General features: G+C 36.9%; 1 protein-coding gene across 1 annotated transcript in view; it reads left to right on the top strand.

The window, feature by feature from the left end:
• Positions 1-15,078, top strand: part of LOC127720435 (uncharacterized) — a 30,030-nt gene extending 14,952 nt beyond the window's left edge. The window contains exons 6-11 of the mRNA XM_052227026.1: positions 9,983-10,125; positions 10,381-10,408; positions 11,447-11,514; positions 12,556-12,712; positions 14,020-14,109; positions 14,872-15,078. Coding sequence (XP_052082986.1) covers positions 9,983-10,125; positions 10,381-10,408; positions 11,447-11,514; positions 12,556-12,712; positions 14,020-14,109; positions 14,872-15,063 — 678 coding nt within the window. The 3' untranslated portion in view covers positions 15,064-15,078. The remainder of the gene's footprint in view (positions 1-9,982; positions 10,126-10,380; positions 10,409-11,446; positions 11,515-12,555; positions 12,713-14,019; positions 14,110-14,871) is intronic.
• Positions 15,079-17,681: the final 2,603 nt, after the last annotated feature.

The following is a 17,681-nucleotide window of genomic DNA, read 5'->3' as shown; positions in this document are numbered from 1 at the left end:
TTGACCTATAATTGTTTACTTTTTATACATTGTGACTTGGATGGAGAATTGTCTCATTGGCACTCATACCACATCTTCTTATTTATATAAAGTACAAGCACGAGTCGCTGAGAGAACTAGAGTACAAGCACGAGACGCTAGGAAAACCAAAACCACAAGTAACAAGTCGGTGAGAGAACCAGCGTACCAGCACGAGTCGGTGAGAGAGCCAGCTCACAAGCACGAGTCGGTGCGAGAACCAGAGCGCAAGTATCGAGTCGGTGAGAGCAGCAGAGCACAAGCATGAGTCAGTTAGAGAACCAGAGCATAAGTAACGATTCGGTGATTGGACCAACACACAAACATGAGTCGGTGAGAGAACCAGAGTACAAGCACGAGTCTGTGAGAAAAATAGAGCACAAGCATGAGTCGCTGAGAAAACCATACCACAAGTAACGAGTCTGTGAGAAAATCAGAGCAAACGCACGAGACGATGAGAGAACCAACCCCCACGCATTAGTGTGAGAGAGAACCAGAGCACAAGCCCGAGTCAATTAGAGAAACAGAGCACAAGCCCGGGTCGATGAAACAACCCGAGCACAAGCACGATTCGATGAGAGAACCAGAGCACAAACACGAGTCGGTGAGAGAACCAGCACACAAACACGAGTCGATGAGAAAACCAGAGCCTAAGCACTAGTCGATGAGAAAACCAGAGCCTAAGCACTAGTCGATGAGAAAACCAGAGCACAAGAAGGAGTCGGTGAGAAATCAGACAACAAGTAACGAGTCTGTGAGAGACCCAGCACACAAACACGAGGCGATGAGAAAACTAGAGCACCGGCACGATTCTATGAGAAAACCAGCATACAAGCACGAGTCGGTGAGAGAACCAGCACACAAGCATAAGTCGGCGAGAGAACCAGAGCACAAGTTACGAGAATTGTCTCATTGGCACTGATACCACATCTTCTTATTTATATAAAGTACAAGCACGAGTCGCTGAGAGAACTAGAGTACAAGCACGAGACGCTAGGAAAACCAAACCACAAGTAACAAGTCGGTGAGAGAACCAGCGTACCAGCACGAGTCGGTGAGGGAGCCGGCGCACAATCACGAGTCGGTGCGAGAACCAGAGCGCAAGTAACGAGTCGGTGAGAGCAGCAGAGCACAAGCACGAGTCGGTAAGAGAACCAGAGCTCATGCACGAGTCAGTGATTGAACCAGAACACAACCATGAGTCGGTGAGAGAACCAGCGTACAAACACGAGTCGGTGTGAGAACCAGCGCACAAGCATGAGTCAGTTAGAGAACCAGAGCATAAGAAACGATTCGATGATTGGACAAACACACAAACATGAGTCGATGAGAGAACCAGAGTACAAGCACGAGTCGGTGAGAGAACCAGCACACAAACACGATTCGATGAGAAAACCAGAGCATAAGCACTAGTCGATGAGAAAACCAGAGCACAAGTACGAGTCGGTGAGAAATCAGACTACAAGAAACGAGTCTGTGAGAGACCCAGCACACAAACACGAGTCGATGAGAAAACTATAAAACCGGCACGATTCTGTGAGAAAACCAGCATAAAAGCACGAGTCGGTGAGAGAACAAGCACACAAGCATGATTTGGTGAGAGAACCAGCGTACAAGCACGAGTCGGTGAGAGAACCAGCGCACAAGCATGAGTCAGTTAGAGAACCAGAGCATAAGTAACGATTCGGTGATTGGACCAACACACAAACATGAGTCGGTGAGAGAACCAGAGTACAAGCACGAGTCTGTGAGAAAACTAGAGCACAAGCATGAGTCACTGAGAAAACCAGACCACAAGTAACGAGTCTGTGAGAAAATCCGAATAAACGCACGAGACGATGAGAGAACCAACCCCCACGCATTAGTGTGAGAAAGAACCAGAGCACAAGCCCGAGTCAATTAGAGAAACAGAGCACAAGCCCGGGTCGATGAAACAACCAGAGCACAAGCACGATTCTATGAGAGAACCAGAGCACAAACACGAGTCGGTGAGAGAACCAGCACACAAACACGAGTCGATGAGAAAACCAGAGCATAAGCACTAGTCGATGAGAAAACCAGAGCGCAAGTACGAGTCGGTGAGAAATCAGACAACAAGAAACGAGTCTGTGAGAGACCCAGCACACAAACACGAGTCGATGAGAAAACTAGAGCACCGGCACGATTCTGTGAGAAAACCAGCATACAAGCACGAGTCGGTGAGAGAATCAGCACACAAGCATGAGTCGGTGAGAGAACCAGAGCACAAGTTACGAGTCGGTGAGAAAACCAGAGCACATGCACGAGTCGCTGAGAGAACCATACCACAAGTACGAGCCGGTGATTGGACCAGAGCACAAACACGAGTTAGTGAGAAAACCCGCACACAAGCACGGGTCGGTGAGAGAACCAGAGCAAAAGCACGAGTCAGTAAGAGCTTAACACACAAGCATGAGTCGACAAGAGAACCAGAGCACAAGCACGGGTCTGTGAGAAAACCAGGGCACAAGCATGAGTCTATGAGAAAACCAGACCACAAGTAACGAGTCGGTGAGAAAATCAGAGCACAAGCATGGGTCGATTAGAGAACCAGAGCAGAAACACGAGTCGTTTGGAGAACAGAGCATAAGCACGAGGCGGTGAGAGAACCAGCACACAAACACGAGTCAATGAAGGATTCAGAGTACAAGCATCAGTCGGTGAGAGAACCAGCGTACAAGCAAGAGTCGGTGAGAGAACCAGCGCACAAGCATGAGTCAGTTAGAGAACCAGAGCATAAGTAACGATTCGGTGATTGGACCAACACACAAACATGAGTCGTTGAGAGAACCAGAGCACAAGTTACGACTCGGTGAGATAACCAGAGCACATGCAAGATTCGGTGATTGGACCAAAGCACAAACACGAGTTTATGAGAGAACCCGCACACAAGCACGGGTCGGTGAGAGAACCAGAGCACAAGCACGAGTCGGTAAGAGCCCAACAGACAAGCAAGAGTCGGCGAGAGAACCAGAGCACAAGCACGGGTCTTTGAGAAACCAAGAGCAAAAGCATGAGTAGATGAGAAAACCAGACCACAAGTAACGAGTCGGTGAGAAAATCAGAGCACAAGCATGAGACGGTGAGAGAACCAACACCCACGCATTAGTCGGTGAGAGAACCAGAGCACAAGCCGAGTCAATAAGAGAACCAGAGCACAAGCCTGGGTCGATTAGAAAAACAGAGCAGAAGCACGAGTCGATGAGAGAACCAGAGCACAAGCACGAGTCGGTGAGAGAACCAGCACACAAACACAAGTTGGTGAAGGAACCAGAGTACAAGCATCAGTCGGTGAGAAAACCAGAGCACAAGTAACTAGTCGGTGAGAAAATAGAGCAAAAGTGCGAGACGGTGAGAGAACCAGCATACATGCATTAGTCGGAGAGAGAACCAGAGCCCAATCCCGAGTCAATCAGAGAACTAGAGCACAAGCCCGGGTCGATGAGAGAACAAGCGTACAAGCACGAGTCGGTGAGAGAACAGGCGCACTAGCATGAATCAGTTAGAGAACCAGAGCACCAGCACGAGTCTGTGAGAGAACCAGAGCACAAATACGAGTCGATGAGAGAACCAGAGCACCAACACGAGTCTGTGAGAGAACTAGAGCACAAATACGAGTCGTTGAGAGAACCAGACCACAAGCACAAGTCGGTGAGATAACCAGAGCACAAATACGAGTAGATGAAAGAACCAGAGCACAAGAACGAGTCGTTGAGATAACCAGACCAAAAGCACAAGTCGATGAGAGAACCAGAGCACATACACGAGTCGGAGAGAGAATCGGCGAACAAGCGCAAATCGATGCATGTTATTGCTAAACATTTAATTGGCTCTTCGGTGTACACTGGAATCGATTTTGTGAATAATATTATTTTTAAGATAAGATTGATTAAGCTGAAACATTTTGTAACAATCTCATCATTTAGTTTGACAATAAAAAGCACAAATAACCTCTTATATTCAGATTCTATGTAGAACATGGCTGTGCTTAAAGTACAAATTAATTTTTTTACGAGGAAAGCGATACCAAGAAAAGTGCAGCTAATAAGTTGAAAAATGCGTCATATACATATCCTTTCAAAATATTGTTCGCAATAAATTACAAAAAAAAAAATCAAAAACATTATCACGACAACAGTTTATTTTTTTATATTTCAAAATGATAAAACACTCACGAGGGATGGTTGACATGCGAGATGAAGAATAAGGAAAAATTACTCAAGCTGTTTTTCTTAAGTGATGCTAAAATTAATCGGTCAACACTTTGAAATACTTATTATGGCATAGCGTATAGGAGAATAATGTAAACTGTCTTTTTAAGTGATACAAAACATTAATACATAGTGAAAAGTATTGCACAATGCAAATTAACTGTTTTAATTCGAGCGTCTGATGATTCGTTTGTAGACGCGAAAAACGCGTCTGGCGTAAAAAAGTATAAGCCATCTGTCTTTGATAAGTTTTTATAAGGTATTTTGTGTAAAACCTTACAAACAACTTGATTTAAGGTGACCTCCATTAAACTAACTGTCGAAAACCTTTTATAACAGCTGTCTTTTCAAAAAGCAGCGACAGAAACTTGATAATTTTTCATTTTGTGGTATTTTAAGCGATTTTTGTCTCATTTATATGCAGCATCTCGCATCCCTTTTCCTCGTATTTACAGAATGATGTAAAAGTCAAACAAACCAAGTTGTTGCAAATTAATTCCTGAATTAACAAAGAATTCTAATTTGGTGTCATAAATCAAATGTTGCAAAAACCGACTTCCCTTTCTTAAGGATGTTTGCTACTCTGTTTCAAAATAACAAGCTTTTTAAAAGTGTTGTAAATTAAAAGTATGAGAATAAAGGAAAATTGAATAGTCCGTGTGCTTGTTTTCGAGCTATATAGAAGCCCGGGTGAGCCATTGAAAATTTGGCGGGAAGTGATTCTCTCTAGATTTTTAATACTTTTAACATTGGCCGCTTTTTTGTTTCAAAAACCATGAAACAATAACAAGGATTTTCTTTTATTTTCAAATATGGCTTTTTATACTTTATGTAATAAAATTATGAAAAGAAAAGTAGGGTTTTGCGGGCAAAATTTTTAATGGCACTATATGGATAAAACCAGAGGATTCCGAATATCTGGCAAACATTCAAAAACAAGAGGAGAGAACATCCTTAACCCTGTTTAAGTGTTTAGCTGAGGTTTCAGGCTATTTTTTCAGCAGGTACCCTGTTTAAGTGTTTAGCTGAGGTTTTAGACTATATTTTCAACAGGTACCCTGTTTAAGTGTTTAGCTGAGGTTGCAGACTTTTTTCAGCAGGTCGTTTCCAATATTCCTTATGGTAGTTATGCACTAGATCTTTTCGTGTGATTTTGAGTCAACAATGCCTGCTACTATAGTATGTGCAGTTCCAGCTGCTTCCCATACTTTCAAGGACATACAAAAGTAATATTTTATTTCCGTATAAAATGCAACATCTAAGGCTGCACGTGCTCTCCGTCAAAACAATGCATAGAAATACAAACGTTAATATGGTTGTAGCAAAAACATGTAATTGTGAGAATTGAAGGTTTTTGGTCATTTTATATGGTTGAAAAAGTATTGAGCGTGTGTATATTTCTAGAATAAAGTGTGGAATTTTTTATACACTCAAATAAGATTACAAAAAAGCCATTTAATTCTAAAATGAACTTGTTTATTTAAGTCAATTCGAAGTATTTTTTCTGTTAGATCAAATATATTATTAATCAATTCCTTTTATTATTGCCATTGGTAATGAATATGTTTCGATTTCGATTTAAACAAAACAATTTCAATTCCAACTTTTGTCATTAGCTACATATACCTCTCTTGTGCATTTCATACACGACGTATCCAAATTAAGGAAGTATATAGGCATTCCAAGGCTCCATGTTGAAGGCCGTACTTTGACTTATAATTGTTTAATTTTTTAAACATTGTGACTTGGATGGATAGTTGTCGCATTGGCACTCATACCACATCTTCTTATTTATATTCTAGGAAATTTAAATTCGTTTTACATGTAGATCGTTCATAAAATTATATGGGGCTTTACCTATCATGATAGTAAATACCATTTAACTCTTAAACCACGATTGTGACAATAACAATCATTTATACTAAAAAGAAGACGTAAAGTTCAATGTATATCATTACCATATGTTTTGTCTCGAACTAAATGGGTGAAATTTCAGTAAACAAATTATTACCAAAAAAAATATACGTTTGCAGAATTATTTACGAGGTTTGTTTGCTCTGACACTGAAAATTGCTTTTTGTTAATTACTGAAACATGTAACTCACCAAAAATAACAACACAAAATTTAATCATTATTATGAATCATAAACGTTCATCCAATGTGGAGCGTCTGGATTGGGTGTCCATTAATTCTGTATTCTTTCATTTTTTAGCCATTTTTCTCTATTCTTTATATTTTACCACCCCATTATTTTGTATTCTTTATATTCTAGCACCTTATTATTCTCTATTCTTATTTTGGGGGAGGGGTTTCTCCATTTCTTTTTTTGTTGCCCAATTTCTGTAATAGTAGTCCATTCTCTTTTCTGTAAATCCCATCCAGACCCTCATGTAATGTATGGTTATTAGTTTAAGAAGTTCAACCCACTATTTCTTATTTCCAGATTACCAGGAATATATTATTACTCTGTCATACGACATCTTATATAAAAGCTTCATATCTTAATCAGTGAATAATACAAACACTTCGTTCATACTGCGGATTGCTACATTCATTCTTCCGTTGTTCTGTTTGAATGTTTCTGATAAATATGTCATGATGATGGCCCGACCATATAGTTTTACCCTTATCTGTCATTCCGTCATTCCGCAACGAACAGTTATACGGACTTTTTTCTAAACGCCTTCACATATTGAGCTGATTTTTAGTAAATGATTCTACTATGATGAGTTAAAGATCGAGTTTACGTTTGGTTCCGTTCCGCTGATTTTTGTCAAAATTATGGGCTTTGGACTATGCAAATTATATGAAAATAATAGTTATATGGACTTTTTTCTAAACGCTTTCACATATTAAACTGATTTTTACATCGCGATGACCGTAAGGGCATTCCGATGTATTGTTGCCAGAGAGATTTCCATTACGTTACTGTCGTGTTTGACTGGTAACCGATCTATAATCTATAAATACGCGGACATCATCGAGTGCAAAATAACATTCTTTATAGCTTGTTATAAATTCATTTCTTCAATGAATACTCATAAAATATTTTTTGTAGAACATAAATTAATAATATGAAAATGTTCTGTTATATATGTATATAAGTAAAAAATCATTAATATCTATGCACACGTACAGAAAAAAAATGTGTTAACGTATGCGGAAGAATATCTTAAGCACGTTTGCAATCTCCCATGCAGAGTTATCGGTCCTTGCTCTCTCTCAAGGACCGATAACTCATCATTGGAGATTGAACGTTTTGCGGGAAAATATGAATGCCTACTCAAATCCAATCTATTAGAAAAATCAAATTATTACAGAAGAGTGCCCACCATGCACTTGCACTGCACTATTATTAATATAGTAGAATAGAATGATATACAAATGGATGAAAATTATATATACATGTAACTGTAATATACAAATATTAATATAATATATAACAACAAACCAGAGTATACTGATTTGTATCACTACAATATAATAGTTATTACGGTGAGGTTGAATTCCCTGTCATTTATTTATCACCCACGCACGAACTTGTCTCAGAATTTTTTTATATATCTGTACATTAACCTCACTTTCAGGTATAGAGATGTGATTTTTTTTCTGAGACAAGTGCTTGTGACCATCCACAAGAACTTGCGGTCATCCGATGTTCAGTACTTCAGTGCTTTGATAAGAATGTGAGTCTACTATGATAAATAACAGGTAGAATTTATGTTTTGTTCCGCTCCGCTGATTTTTGCCGATATTACGGGCTTTGGACTTTGAAAATTTCGTGAATATAACAGTTATACGGACTTTCATTCTCAAATTTCCACTCCTAAAAATGACTTCAAGCTTTTTTTGCAAGCGGACCCATTCGTGTCGTTCCGAGACATCTAGTTTTCTAAATGTCAATGTCAGCAAAACTCTAATAGATCTATAAGAAAGAGAAGAGATAAGAGAGGCGAAAGATACCAAAGGGACATTTAAAGTCATAAGTAGAAAATAGAAAATAAACTGACAACGCCATTGAAAAAAATAAAAAGACCAAATGACAAACAACAGTCTACAAAATACAACGTAGAAAGCTAAAGACTGAGCAACACGAACCCCACGTAAAACCAGGGGTGAAGTCAGGTGCTCCTGAAGGGAAAGCAGATCCTGCTCCTCATGTGGCATCCGTCATTTAAGAAATTGTAATATCTACTGCAGTATTGATGTTTATGTTTTTTGGGGTTTACATTTAGAAAAAAGGCATAGGGTCAAACTTTTTATAACATCAATAGCCTTTTTCAAACCTTCATTTCAGGAAACTTGAACAAAAGCTTCTTCATAATCAAGAGCTACCTTCTAAATTAAAAATTGGATTTGTTTTTCCAACTTATCGTATTTTACAAATTAATGTATTTTTTAGGCATCAACAGTTAGGTACAGTTAGCTTTTGTTTGTTTGTTTGAGTGTGTGTATTTGCCTGCGTGTGTGATCGAGAGGAGATATCAGTTTATATGAATAATCGGTTTCATCTTTACATGGACGGTCTATCAGTAAAACATCGACATACGATCGTGATAATAATAAGAATGTTTGAGTTTTAATATATTGTTTGATTGACAGGAATATATACATGTACTTGTTTTTTGAAGAACTCAGGACCCATTTGTGTTGTGTCTGTTCTGTCTGTTCTAAATATTAATTAGGTAAGGCATAAGTCGAAATAATTTTGTCAGACCTTAATGGAATTTTACAAAACATGTGGAGCAGGATCTGCTTACCCTTCCGGAGCACATGAGATCACCCTCGGATTTTGTTGTTGCTCAGTCTTTAGTTTTCTATATTGTGTCTTATGCATTGCTGTTTGTCTTTTCGTTGTTTTTTCATTTTTTGTCGCGACATTGTCAGTTTGTTTTCGGCTGATGAGTTTGAATATCGCTTAGGTATCTTTCACTTCTCTTGTACAGAAGTGCATATTTAATCAATAGATAGCACCCTGAACAATAGTCCGAGATTATTCTGACGTCTAACGGCCTTTTTTTAAGGATTTGCTGTGGCCGGGGTCCAATGGTGTCAGCAAATCTTTACAGCAGATTCCATTGAGTGTGTAGCCAAAGGTAATATCTTTGGTTAGCTTGCTTGTTAGCTGAACCGTGAAGTCATTGTTAGGTTAGGTAAACTACCCTACTTTAAGAATAGACTTGTCCGACAGAAAACCAATCGATCTGTCTGTTGGACTATGCTACTTCGAAAGGAGGGTAGTATACCTGACCTAATAATGACTTCACGGTTCAGCTAACAAGTAAGCTAACCAAAGATATTACCTTTAGCTACACACTCAATGGAATCTGCTGTAATCGATTCGAAATAACAACATGAATTTACCTGATTGCCAATTGCATATGTCTATAATATAACAAACGAAGTGCTCGCTTGTATGGATTAGGCTTAATGCCGGCTTGTAAAGAATAGATTTGAATGTTATAAATAATGTTTAAGGTAAAAGAAAAGAAAGGATGTGGGTATCCATCCATGACATACAATCAGTACATGTACAGCAAAAAACACAAAAAGCAAAGGTACAGTGCTGTTCTTCATCTCAAAGTCACTAGTACTAGTACTAGCACACTAGATGTACAAATTTAAACGCAAAAAGCCTTAACATGAACTAGTGTAAGGCATAAATCATTGGTAATTTATAACATTGTATTACTTGGTATTTGAGGATTTAGTACAGATAATCTTTATATTCCAGTATCGACAAACCAAACACAAAGGGGTGCATACATGTATGTATCTAACAGCTATAACGGGGGACACAACCTATCTGATAGGAGTATACATACAGATGTCTACAGTCGTATACATTATAAAGACATTACCATGGACGCTGGCGAGGTTAGTGACAAGTCTTGATACAAATGACAAAAAAAAAACATCACTTATCTTCTTACCTCTTGCTTATTATTTAAAAGAATAGCGGATTTTCTTTATGTATTGTCCAAGGTACAGCGAGGTGATTTTTATTTATAAAAATAGAAATGGTAGCAAAAGAAAATGGCATTCAGACATATTTTCAATTATGTTTAACAAAAAAAGAAAAGTTTTTCAAGTAGTATTTTACATTTGCTGTAATCTAACTTTTTCTTTCAGAATGGGTTTGATTGGAATTCACGTAGGAGTATCCTTGATAAACTTATGATTCTATGTTTCACAAAAGAGGGACGAAAGATACCAGAGGGACAGTCAAACTCATAGATCGAAAACAAACTGACAACGCCATGGTCAAAAATAAAAAGACAAACATACAAATAATAGTACAGATGACACAACATAGAAAACTAAAGACTAACTAAGCAACACGAACCCCACCAAAAACTGGGGGTGATCTCAGGTGCTCCGGAAGGGTAAACAGATCCTGCTCCACATGTGGCACCCGTCTTGATGCTTATGTTATTACAAATCCGGTAAATAGTCTAATTCGGTAGGTCACATTCGTGAAAAGGGAAGGGTATTGTAGTTACGACATAAGGAACATATCCGATATCATCTGTGAAACGGTTATTCCATAACGGTCACCAACTCGTGATGATTTCAACTTCACCATTTGGAACTCTTGGTTTAATAGCTTCCTTGTGAGCAGCAATCCTCTATCAAGGAAATCATGATAGAAAATACAAGCCCGGGAATATCGTATCAATTGGGAGATATATATACTCCGTATGCAAGCCCTGCTGGAATGTTGCTACATAGAAATGTAAAGTTCACAATTGGGAAGCTGAAATCATCTCTTTTGTCGTAAAGTTTTGTTTTCAACCGACCCTCATTGTCAATTTCTAGATGTAAGTCAAGATATGAGGCATACTTCACTGTATCTGTAGTATCCTTTATCTCTAGTTCGATGGGATAGATTCGTTCAACATAGTCACCAAATGTTGTATTATTCAGTGAGAGAACATCATCTATATAACGGAACGTATTTAGTAAAAATTTCCCGTGTTTCTAGGTATCTGTCCTCTTCTTTCGAAGTATTTTGTTTACTCGTGTAAGATATACCAGGGCAATATTACAGCTAGAGATTACAATGCAAACAGCTGGTTACTAGGCTATCTTTCTGAACTGTCTATGTGTTTTTCGAGTTAATAGATTAATGTAAAGGGCAAAAAATACAGTTAAATGTAAATCTATCACACATCAAACTTTACTTAACATAAAACAGATCATATTCCAAAGAAGTTGTTCCAGCAGTCGAGAGCAAACAGATGACAACGTGACCTTGCTAAAAGAGTAAGTAGTGACTGAGATCAGTGTATATAAGTCAAATAGTGATTTTCTGCAATTGTGAAGTACATGTAATCATTTTTTTGAAGTACATTCATGTAATCGATGTCTGATCATTTTGCTTAAATCTACATAGTGTTACTGTTTAAAATTTGATGTAGACTTACGAAAATGTACATTCTTTTGAAGGCATTCCATGCATCAGTAGGTCAAGACAATTTGTTTTAGCTTGCAATAAAATCTATCCTTTTAAAAACTCTTCCAGAAGAAAAATTTAAGAAAAAAAAAGAGACGGAAGATACCAAAGGGAGGAACAAAACTTAAAAGTCGAAGAGAGAACGACAAAATAATGGCAAACAAAAACGAAACAGTCTCCAATACACTACATAAAAATCTTAAGATTGAGAAAAATGAACCCCAACAATAACCAGAGGTGCTCTCATGTGCTCCGAAGGGTAAGCAGAACCTGCCGCCCACATGTAGCACCCGTCGTTTTGCTCATGGAAAGTACACATTCGGTGGTATTACAATAGAAGAAAAAAGGACTGAAGAATGGCTACTACAATGAGAACATATTCATTTCTTTTTATAACAGATATATTCCATATCGGTCAACCAATTAATCATGGCGCCCGTTACACTCTGAAGAAGTCAGTAGATAACAGAAAAATTAATTATGAAATTATTAAAATATTATACAAATTAAATTAAGTCGACAGTATTTTACCGATGTTCAAATCTCGTAAATTGATTACTGAGGAAGTGACAAATCAAAGTATTAATTTAAATAACTTTATAATATTTTCAGTTTTTTTTTATAGTGTTCCGTAAACAACATAGTCATGTGAAAACGCAGAATATCAATTAAGAAAGATACGCCGTGTGTCGAAAAAGCAACCAAAATCCGGACCAAACAAAAAACCAAACTGATTCGAGAAACTATAAAATTGTATATACCAATTATTCATCAAAATTGTTTTCGTTTGCATTACGTCCCTAAAGAAGTTTGTTGATTATAATCAAAAGTACACTTTTTGTCTTATTTAGGAACAGAAAATCTGACGAATCTGATTGGTCAGATGACAGTAGTACTGTTATCTGTGGAACATGTGATCTTCAGACCAGTGTCAAACAAATTATCTGCAGAGAATCACCATTGTTTGACAAAGAAATAACACTTTATGAAAAAGGAGTTACAGAAAAAGTATGTTCTGTTATATGGGAGATAACTTAAACTGTCATGAAATAGAAGTTCCTTCATAATATAAGTTCCAAGTATAAGAAGTAAAATCACAAAAATACTGAACTCCGAGGAAAATTCAAAAAGGAAAGCCCCCAATCAAATGGCAAAATCAAAAGTTCAAACACATCAAACGAATGGATAACAACTGTCATATTCCTGACTTGGTACAGGCATTTTCTTATGTACAAAATAGTGGATTGAACCTGGTTTTAAAGCTAGCTAAACCTCTCACTTGTTTACAGTCGCATCAAATTCTATTATATTGACAACGATGTGTGAACAAAACAAACAAAAACAATAGATAAAAATGTCACAAATAGGGGTAAATAGTCTAATTCGGTAGGTCACATTCGTGAAAAGGGAACAGGATTGTAGTTACGACATAAGGAACATATCCGATATCATCTGTGAAACGGATATTCCATAACGGTCAACCAACTCGTGATGGCGTCCGTAAAATTTACAAAGTGACGATTTCAACTTCACCATTTGGAACTCTTGGTTTAAAAATGAAAATTCACATTTGGGAAGCTGAAATCATCTCTTTTGTCGTAAAGTTTTGTTTTCAACCGACCCTCATAGTCAATTTCTAGATATAAGTCATAATCAAATGGCAAAATCAAAAGCTCAAATATTCTGTAATATTATTTCCACTGGTTTTTGTTCCTTACGGAATAAATTAAGGGTATAGAATATTTGTTCAAACAAGAACTGATATTATGACATTGTTTATAACAAAGTTTCCAGGGGAACTCCTGTTAAGAGGAACAAATATTGGTTGACGTATGACCTAACGAGGTCATATAAAAAGTCCTATATAAGTGGTTTTTTTTCTCCAAATCTTTATTGAATGGCATGCAAAAATCTTATATCGGCTTGCACTCGTTAGTTTGTTTTCAATACAGGTACTGAGTTTTAAGAATTTGCCTAAAAATAATTTAGTTGGAAGAAGTAGTTCTATAATTTCCCATCATTTAAAGATTATTTTCCATTTTTCAAAGCATCAATTTCATTTTCAATTACTAGTATATATAATAATTATGTACAGGACAAATACGCACGTATACCAAAGACCCATAATATATAAACTGGTCATATGTACACAATTTAGCACAGATGTTAGAAATAAAGTAATAATTGCACCATTAGGTGCAAAACTACAAACTAAGCTAAAAATCCCCTTTGAAACACATGTTTCCGTTGTTAGTTATACACATGATTTAAGATATTTATGAATAAATTATGATTTATATTGAACGTTGTTTTAGGTTTATTATGACAAGGGTGACAACCCAGCAATAAATAAAGATACAAATACAAATATGGAATCGGCGTCATCCGAAAGTCCAGAACTTGAGGTAATAGTGTACAGTGTGAATTTAAAACAGACGAACACTGACAGCATCTTGACGATTAAAAGTTTCAAAAATATTAATTTTGAAAAAAATAAGTTGATTTTTTTAAATATTTTTTTTATGACGAAACATAAAATTTATATTATATTTCTATGTCTGGGTTTATCGTGGCTTAAACGTCAAGATATATTTATTGAAAAAAAATAACACGAAAACAGTTGCATGGAATAATCAATTTTTCGATTCGAAACGCCACATACATATGTCAGGTCCTAGAAAATTCATTGTCTAACGCCGCATATATATGACAGGTCCTCGAAAATATGTTAGCTAACGCCGCATACATGCATATGACAGGTCCCCGAAAATATGTTAGCTAACGCCGCATACATATGAAGGGTCTCCGAAAATCTGTTAGCTAATGCCGCATACATATGACAGGTCCTTGAAAATGCGTTGGCTTATATATTTGAGATAGGCAGAAGATTCAAAAGGAATATTCAAATTTTTAAGACGATGGAAAACTGTCAACGCCATAGCAAAAACGAAAAGCGAACAATATATATGTATATATTTCTTTAGGTAAACTTATGCAAGTTTTTGAGATAACACATTACATATTGTTTGTTTTTTTCGATGTAAACCTATATGAAAAAATACATTAAAATTCATTAAACAACCCTATAATATGCACATTAGTTTACAGAAAGAATTAAAAAAGCCGATATTGTACCTATATAAATCATATAACTTCTTTTTTTTCAGTGGGACTTTGAGTGGTCATCAGACACAAAGAAACGACAGTTTTCAAAAATGGATATTAACAAAGTGTCTCCTTATAACGGATATTATAAAGTGGTAGAATGGTTTAAAAAAAGTTGTGATATCGATAGTCAGTCTGACGTGGATGATTTCACGGATAGTAATAATATATTTCACAAAACAGGTCCAAAATAAATCGTTGTTACTGAATTAATGTGAATTTGTGTATCTTATTACGACGAAACTATATTTGGAGTAAAAATTATTTCAAATACCTACACTTGGTTGGTGATGCTGAACTCTAGCGTAAAATATTTCATGAAAGTTTAGGCTGGAAAAATTAGAGCATTGTTGATCGATAAGATCAATTCAGCAGAGTGTGTCTACTGGAATGGCGGAAAATTGATAAAAATAGTATCTTGGGTTGGGTAGAATTATTCCAAGAATGAAGTTGTTTGGTGGTTATTTGTGAGGGAGGGTGATTTCACAAACAGAGATCTTTGCACTCTTCAAAATAGAGAGGCGTCGTATTTAACGTCCCCTTTCCTATCGGACGTGGCTTACGTATTTGTATATCCCGCACAACCTAATTGACGCATACAAGGCGGGTTTTAATGCTGGAAGGAAGAAGTCCAGCTGACCATATCCCTATAATCCTTTCAGAGCCTCCATATTCAAAGCAGCGTCGTATGTCTCGGAAAGCCGTGACAAAATCACTGCATACTGAAAAATAAATCAACCGTATAAAGCATGACAGGAAATGATTCTGCTTTGGAATGGATAGTTAAAGGTGAAACCGGCGTCTCAAACGAGTTTTCGGCATTTACTAATGGAAAAATGCGCATTTAACAGGTTTCATCGATTGTTGCTTGCTTACTCCCTAGTAACAAAATTGCATACATATTCATGATGAGAACAAATTATAATAGTCCAGTAGCTATAGGTTCTGCAAATTTGTGAGACCAGGATTGGGGCCTTAATATCGACTGCAGCTGAAAGGGGCTTGTTAGACAGGGACTGAAATGTTTCCTTACAACAAGCCACCTATGAACCTCTGAAAGAGTTGTTGCAATTTTCTTCATCGTGAAGAGAGCGTGTTACACTCTCTACATAAGGCATTCCATTTAACTTCCCATTGCGACAGGAAAATGATGCACAACGAAAACGGATACCTTTCTGTTAAGTATGTGTTTTATTGCCGAACGGAAAAGTCCAGTCCAGGTTACCATATTTCTATATCCCAGTCCACCTTTTACTCAATGAATATGATCAATAGAAGATAAGATAACTTGACACATGACTGACTGACTAGTGAACCATAAAATAGAGTACTAAGAAGACATAACATACCAAGAGAATAAGATTGCATAGAAGTATAGAAGAAATGATGAACTCTTAAAATACATATAACAAAACTGCTAATTAATATCAACTATTCTGCAAGAAATTAAACACTTCCACATACGAGCTGTGTTGGTTCGTTCTCTCTCTCTCCGCTTACAAATTTTCTTTTTCTTTTCTGGAGATAACCTTTTGATTGACAAAACAGCAAAAGAATTAGTCGATTTTAGTTCATGAAAATGACCGACGTAGATACAAATTTCTTGTTAAAGGAAACGGACAGATTATACTTTGTAAGAAATAGCATTGTTTCAAAAAAAAGGCTAGAAATGTGAAACTGATTAGATTCTTGCTTGGTAGACGTGTTTTTTCAACAGACAGTATGCGTTCCAATGGGAACCAACTATGCTCATCTTTCCGACATGCGTGTTTATTCATATAGAGCATACTTTAAGTGAATCCAGTTATATTCTTTCCATACAACCTGTACCGATTATCATGTTATCTGCATATTGATATCGTAAAATATCAGCTGCTTTTTGTTGAGTGAGCTCAGCGAACGAGATAAAAAAGGCTTGATATTGTGTCGTGTAGCTGATATTTTACAACATGAATATGCAGACATCCAGATAATCGATTTATCGGGTTGAATGTGCGTATTATGCATGATAGAAACAAATGTTTTCTTTGTTTCACCAGCAAACCGGAAGATGACGTAATAAGTTCTGGTCAAACTTATCAACGTCGGTTCATATATTATGACGTCGGTGATATGTCCGAGTCAAAGTTCTTAGGACCGGGTCAACGTATTTGACGTCACAAAGCCGTGATATATGCAATTTTATTAAGAGCTGAGCAGAGTGATATAGACAGTGGGGCGACCGATAAATAAGCATATAAAGTTACAAGACAGAGATAATGTTAAACTTTTTAGAGGTGAATAGGATTCTGTTAGTTTTTTAAATGTTTTGCCTCATTAGAAATAAGGACCAAGCTACGCCGCTCCTTTGATCTCATGTTAAACGTTCACGTTCGCTGTAAAAGAGTAAGATGTCTGAATAAGTAGATGTAGTATAATTGCCAATAAAGCAATTACGTGGTTTATAGATTTCGTAGTGACTTAGTATAAGACAAGAGATATATGCTAATTCGCTATCGTGTATGATGTCTTGTTATCTGATATCTATCCTAAAAATTTAACATGTGTAACGGAACTATTGTCATAAGGAAACAGGAGCCGTCTTTCCCTTACAGAGCATACAGGTCGTATTGCTCAATTGTAACTATTCTTTGTGGATTGATATAAAAATAAGAAGATGTGATATAATTGCCAATGAGACAACATTCTACCGGAGACCAAATAACATAGAAGTTAACAACTATAGGTCATCGTATGGCCTTCAACATCGAGCAAAACCCATACCGCTTAGTCATCTATAAAAGGTCCCGAAATAATAAATATAGAACAATTC

This window comes from Mytilus californianus, unplaced genomic scaffold, assembly GCF_021869535.1.
Source record: "Mytilus californianus isolate M0D057914Y unplaced genomic scaffold, xbMytCali1.0.p SCAF_11, whole genome shotgun sequence".
NCBI lineage: Eukaryota > Metazoa > Mollusca > Bivalvia > Mytilida > Mytilidae > Mytilus > Mytilus californianus.
Note: the sequence above shows the minus strand (reverse complement) of the source record. Positions and strands in the feature narration are given on the sequence as shown.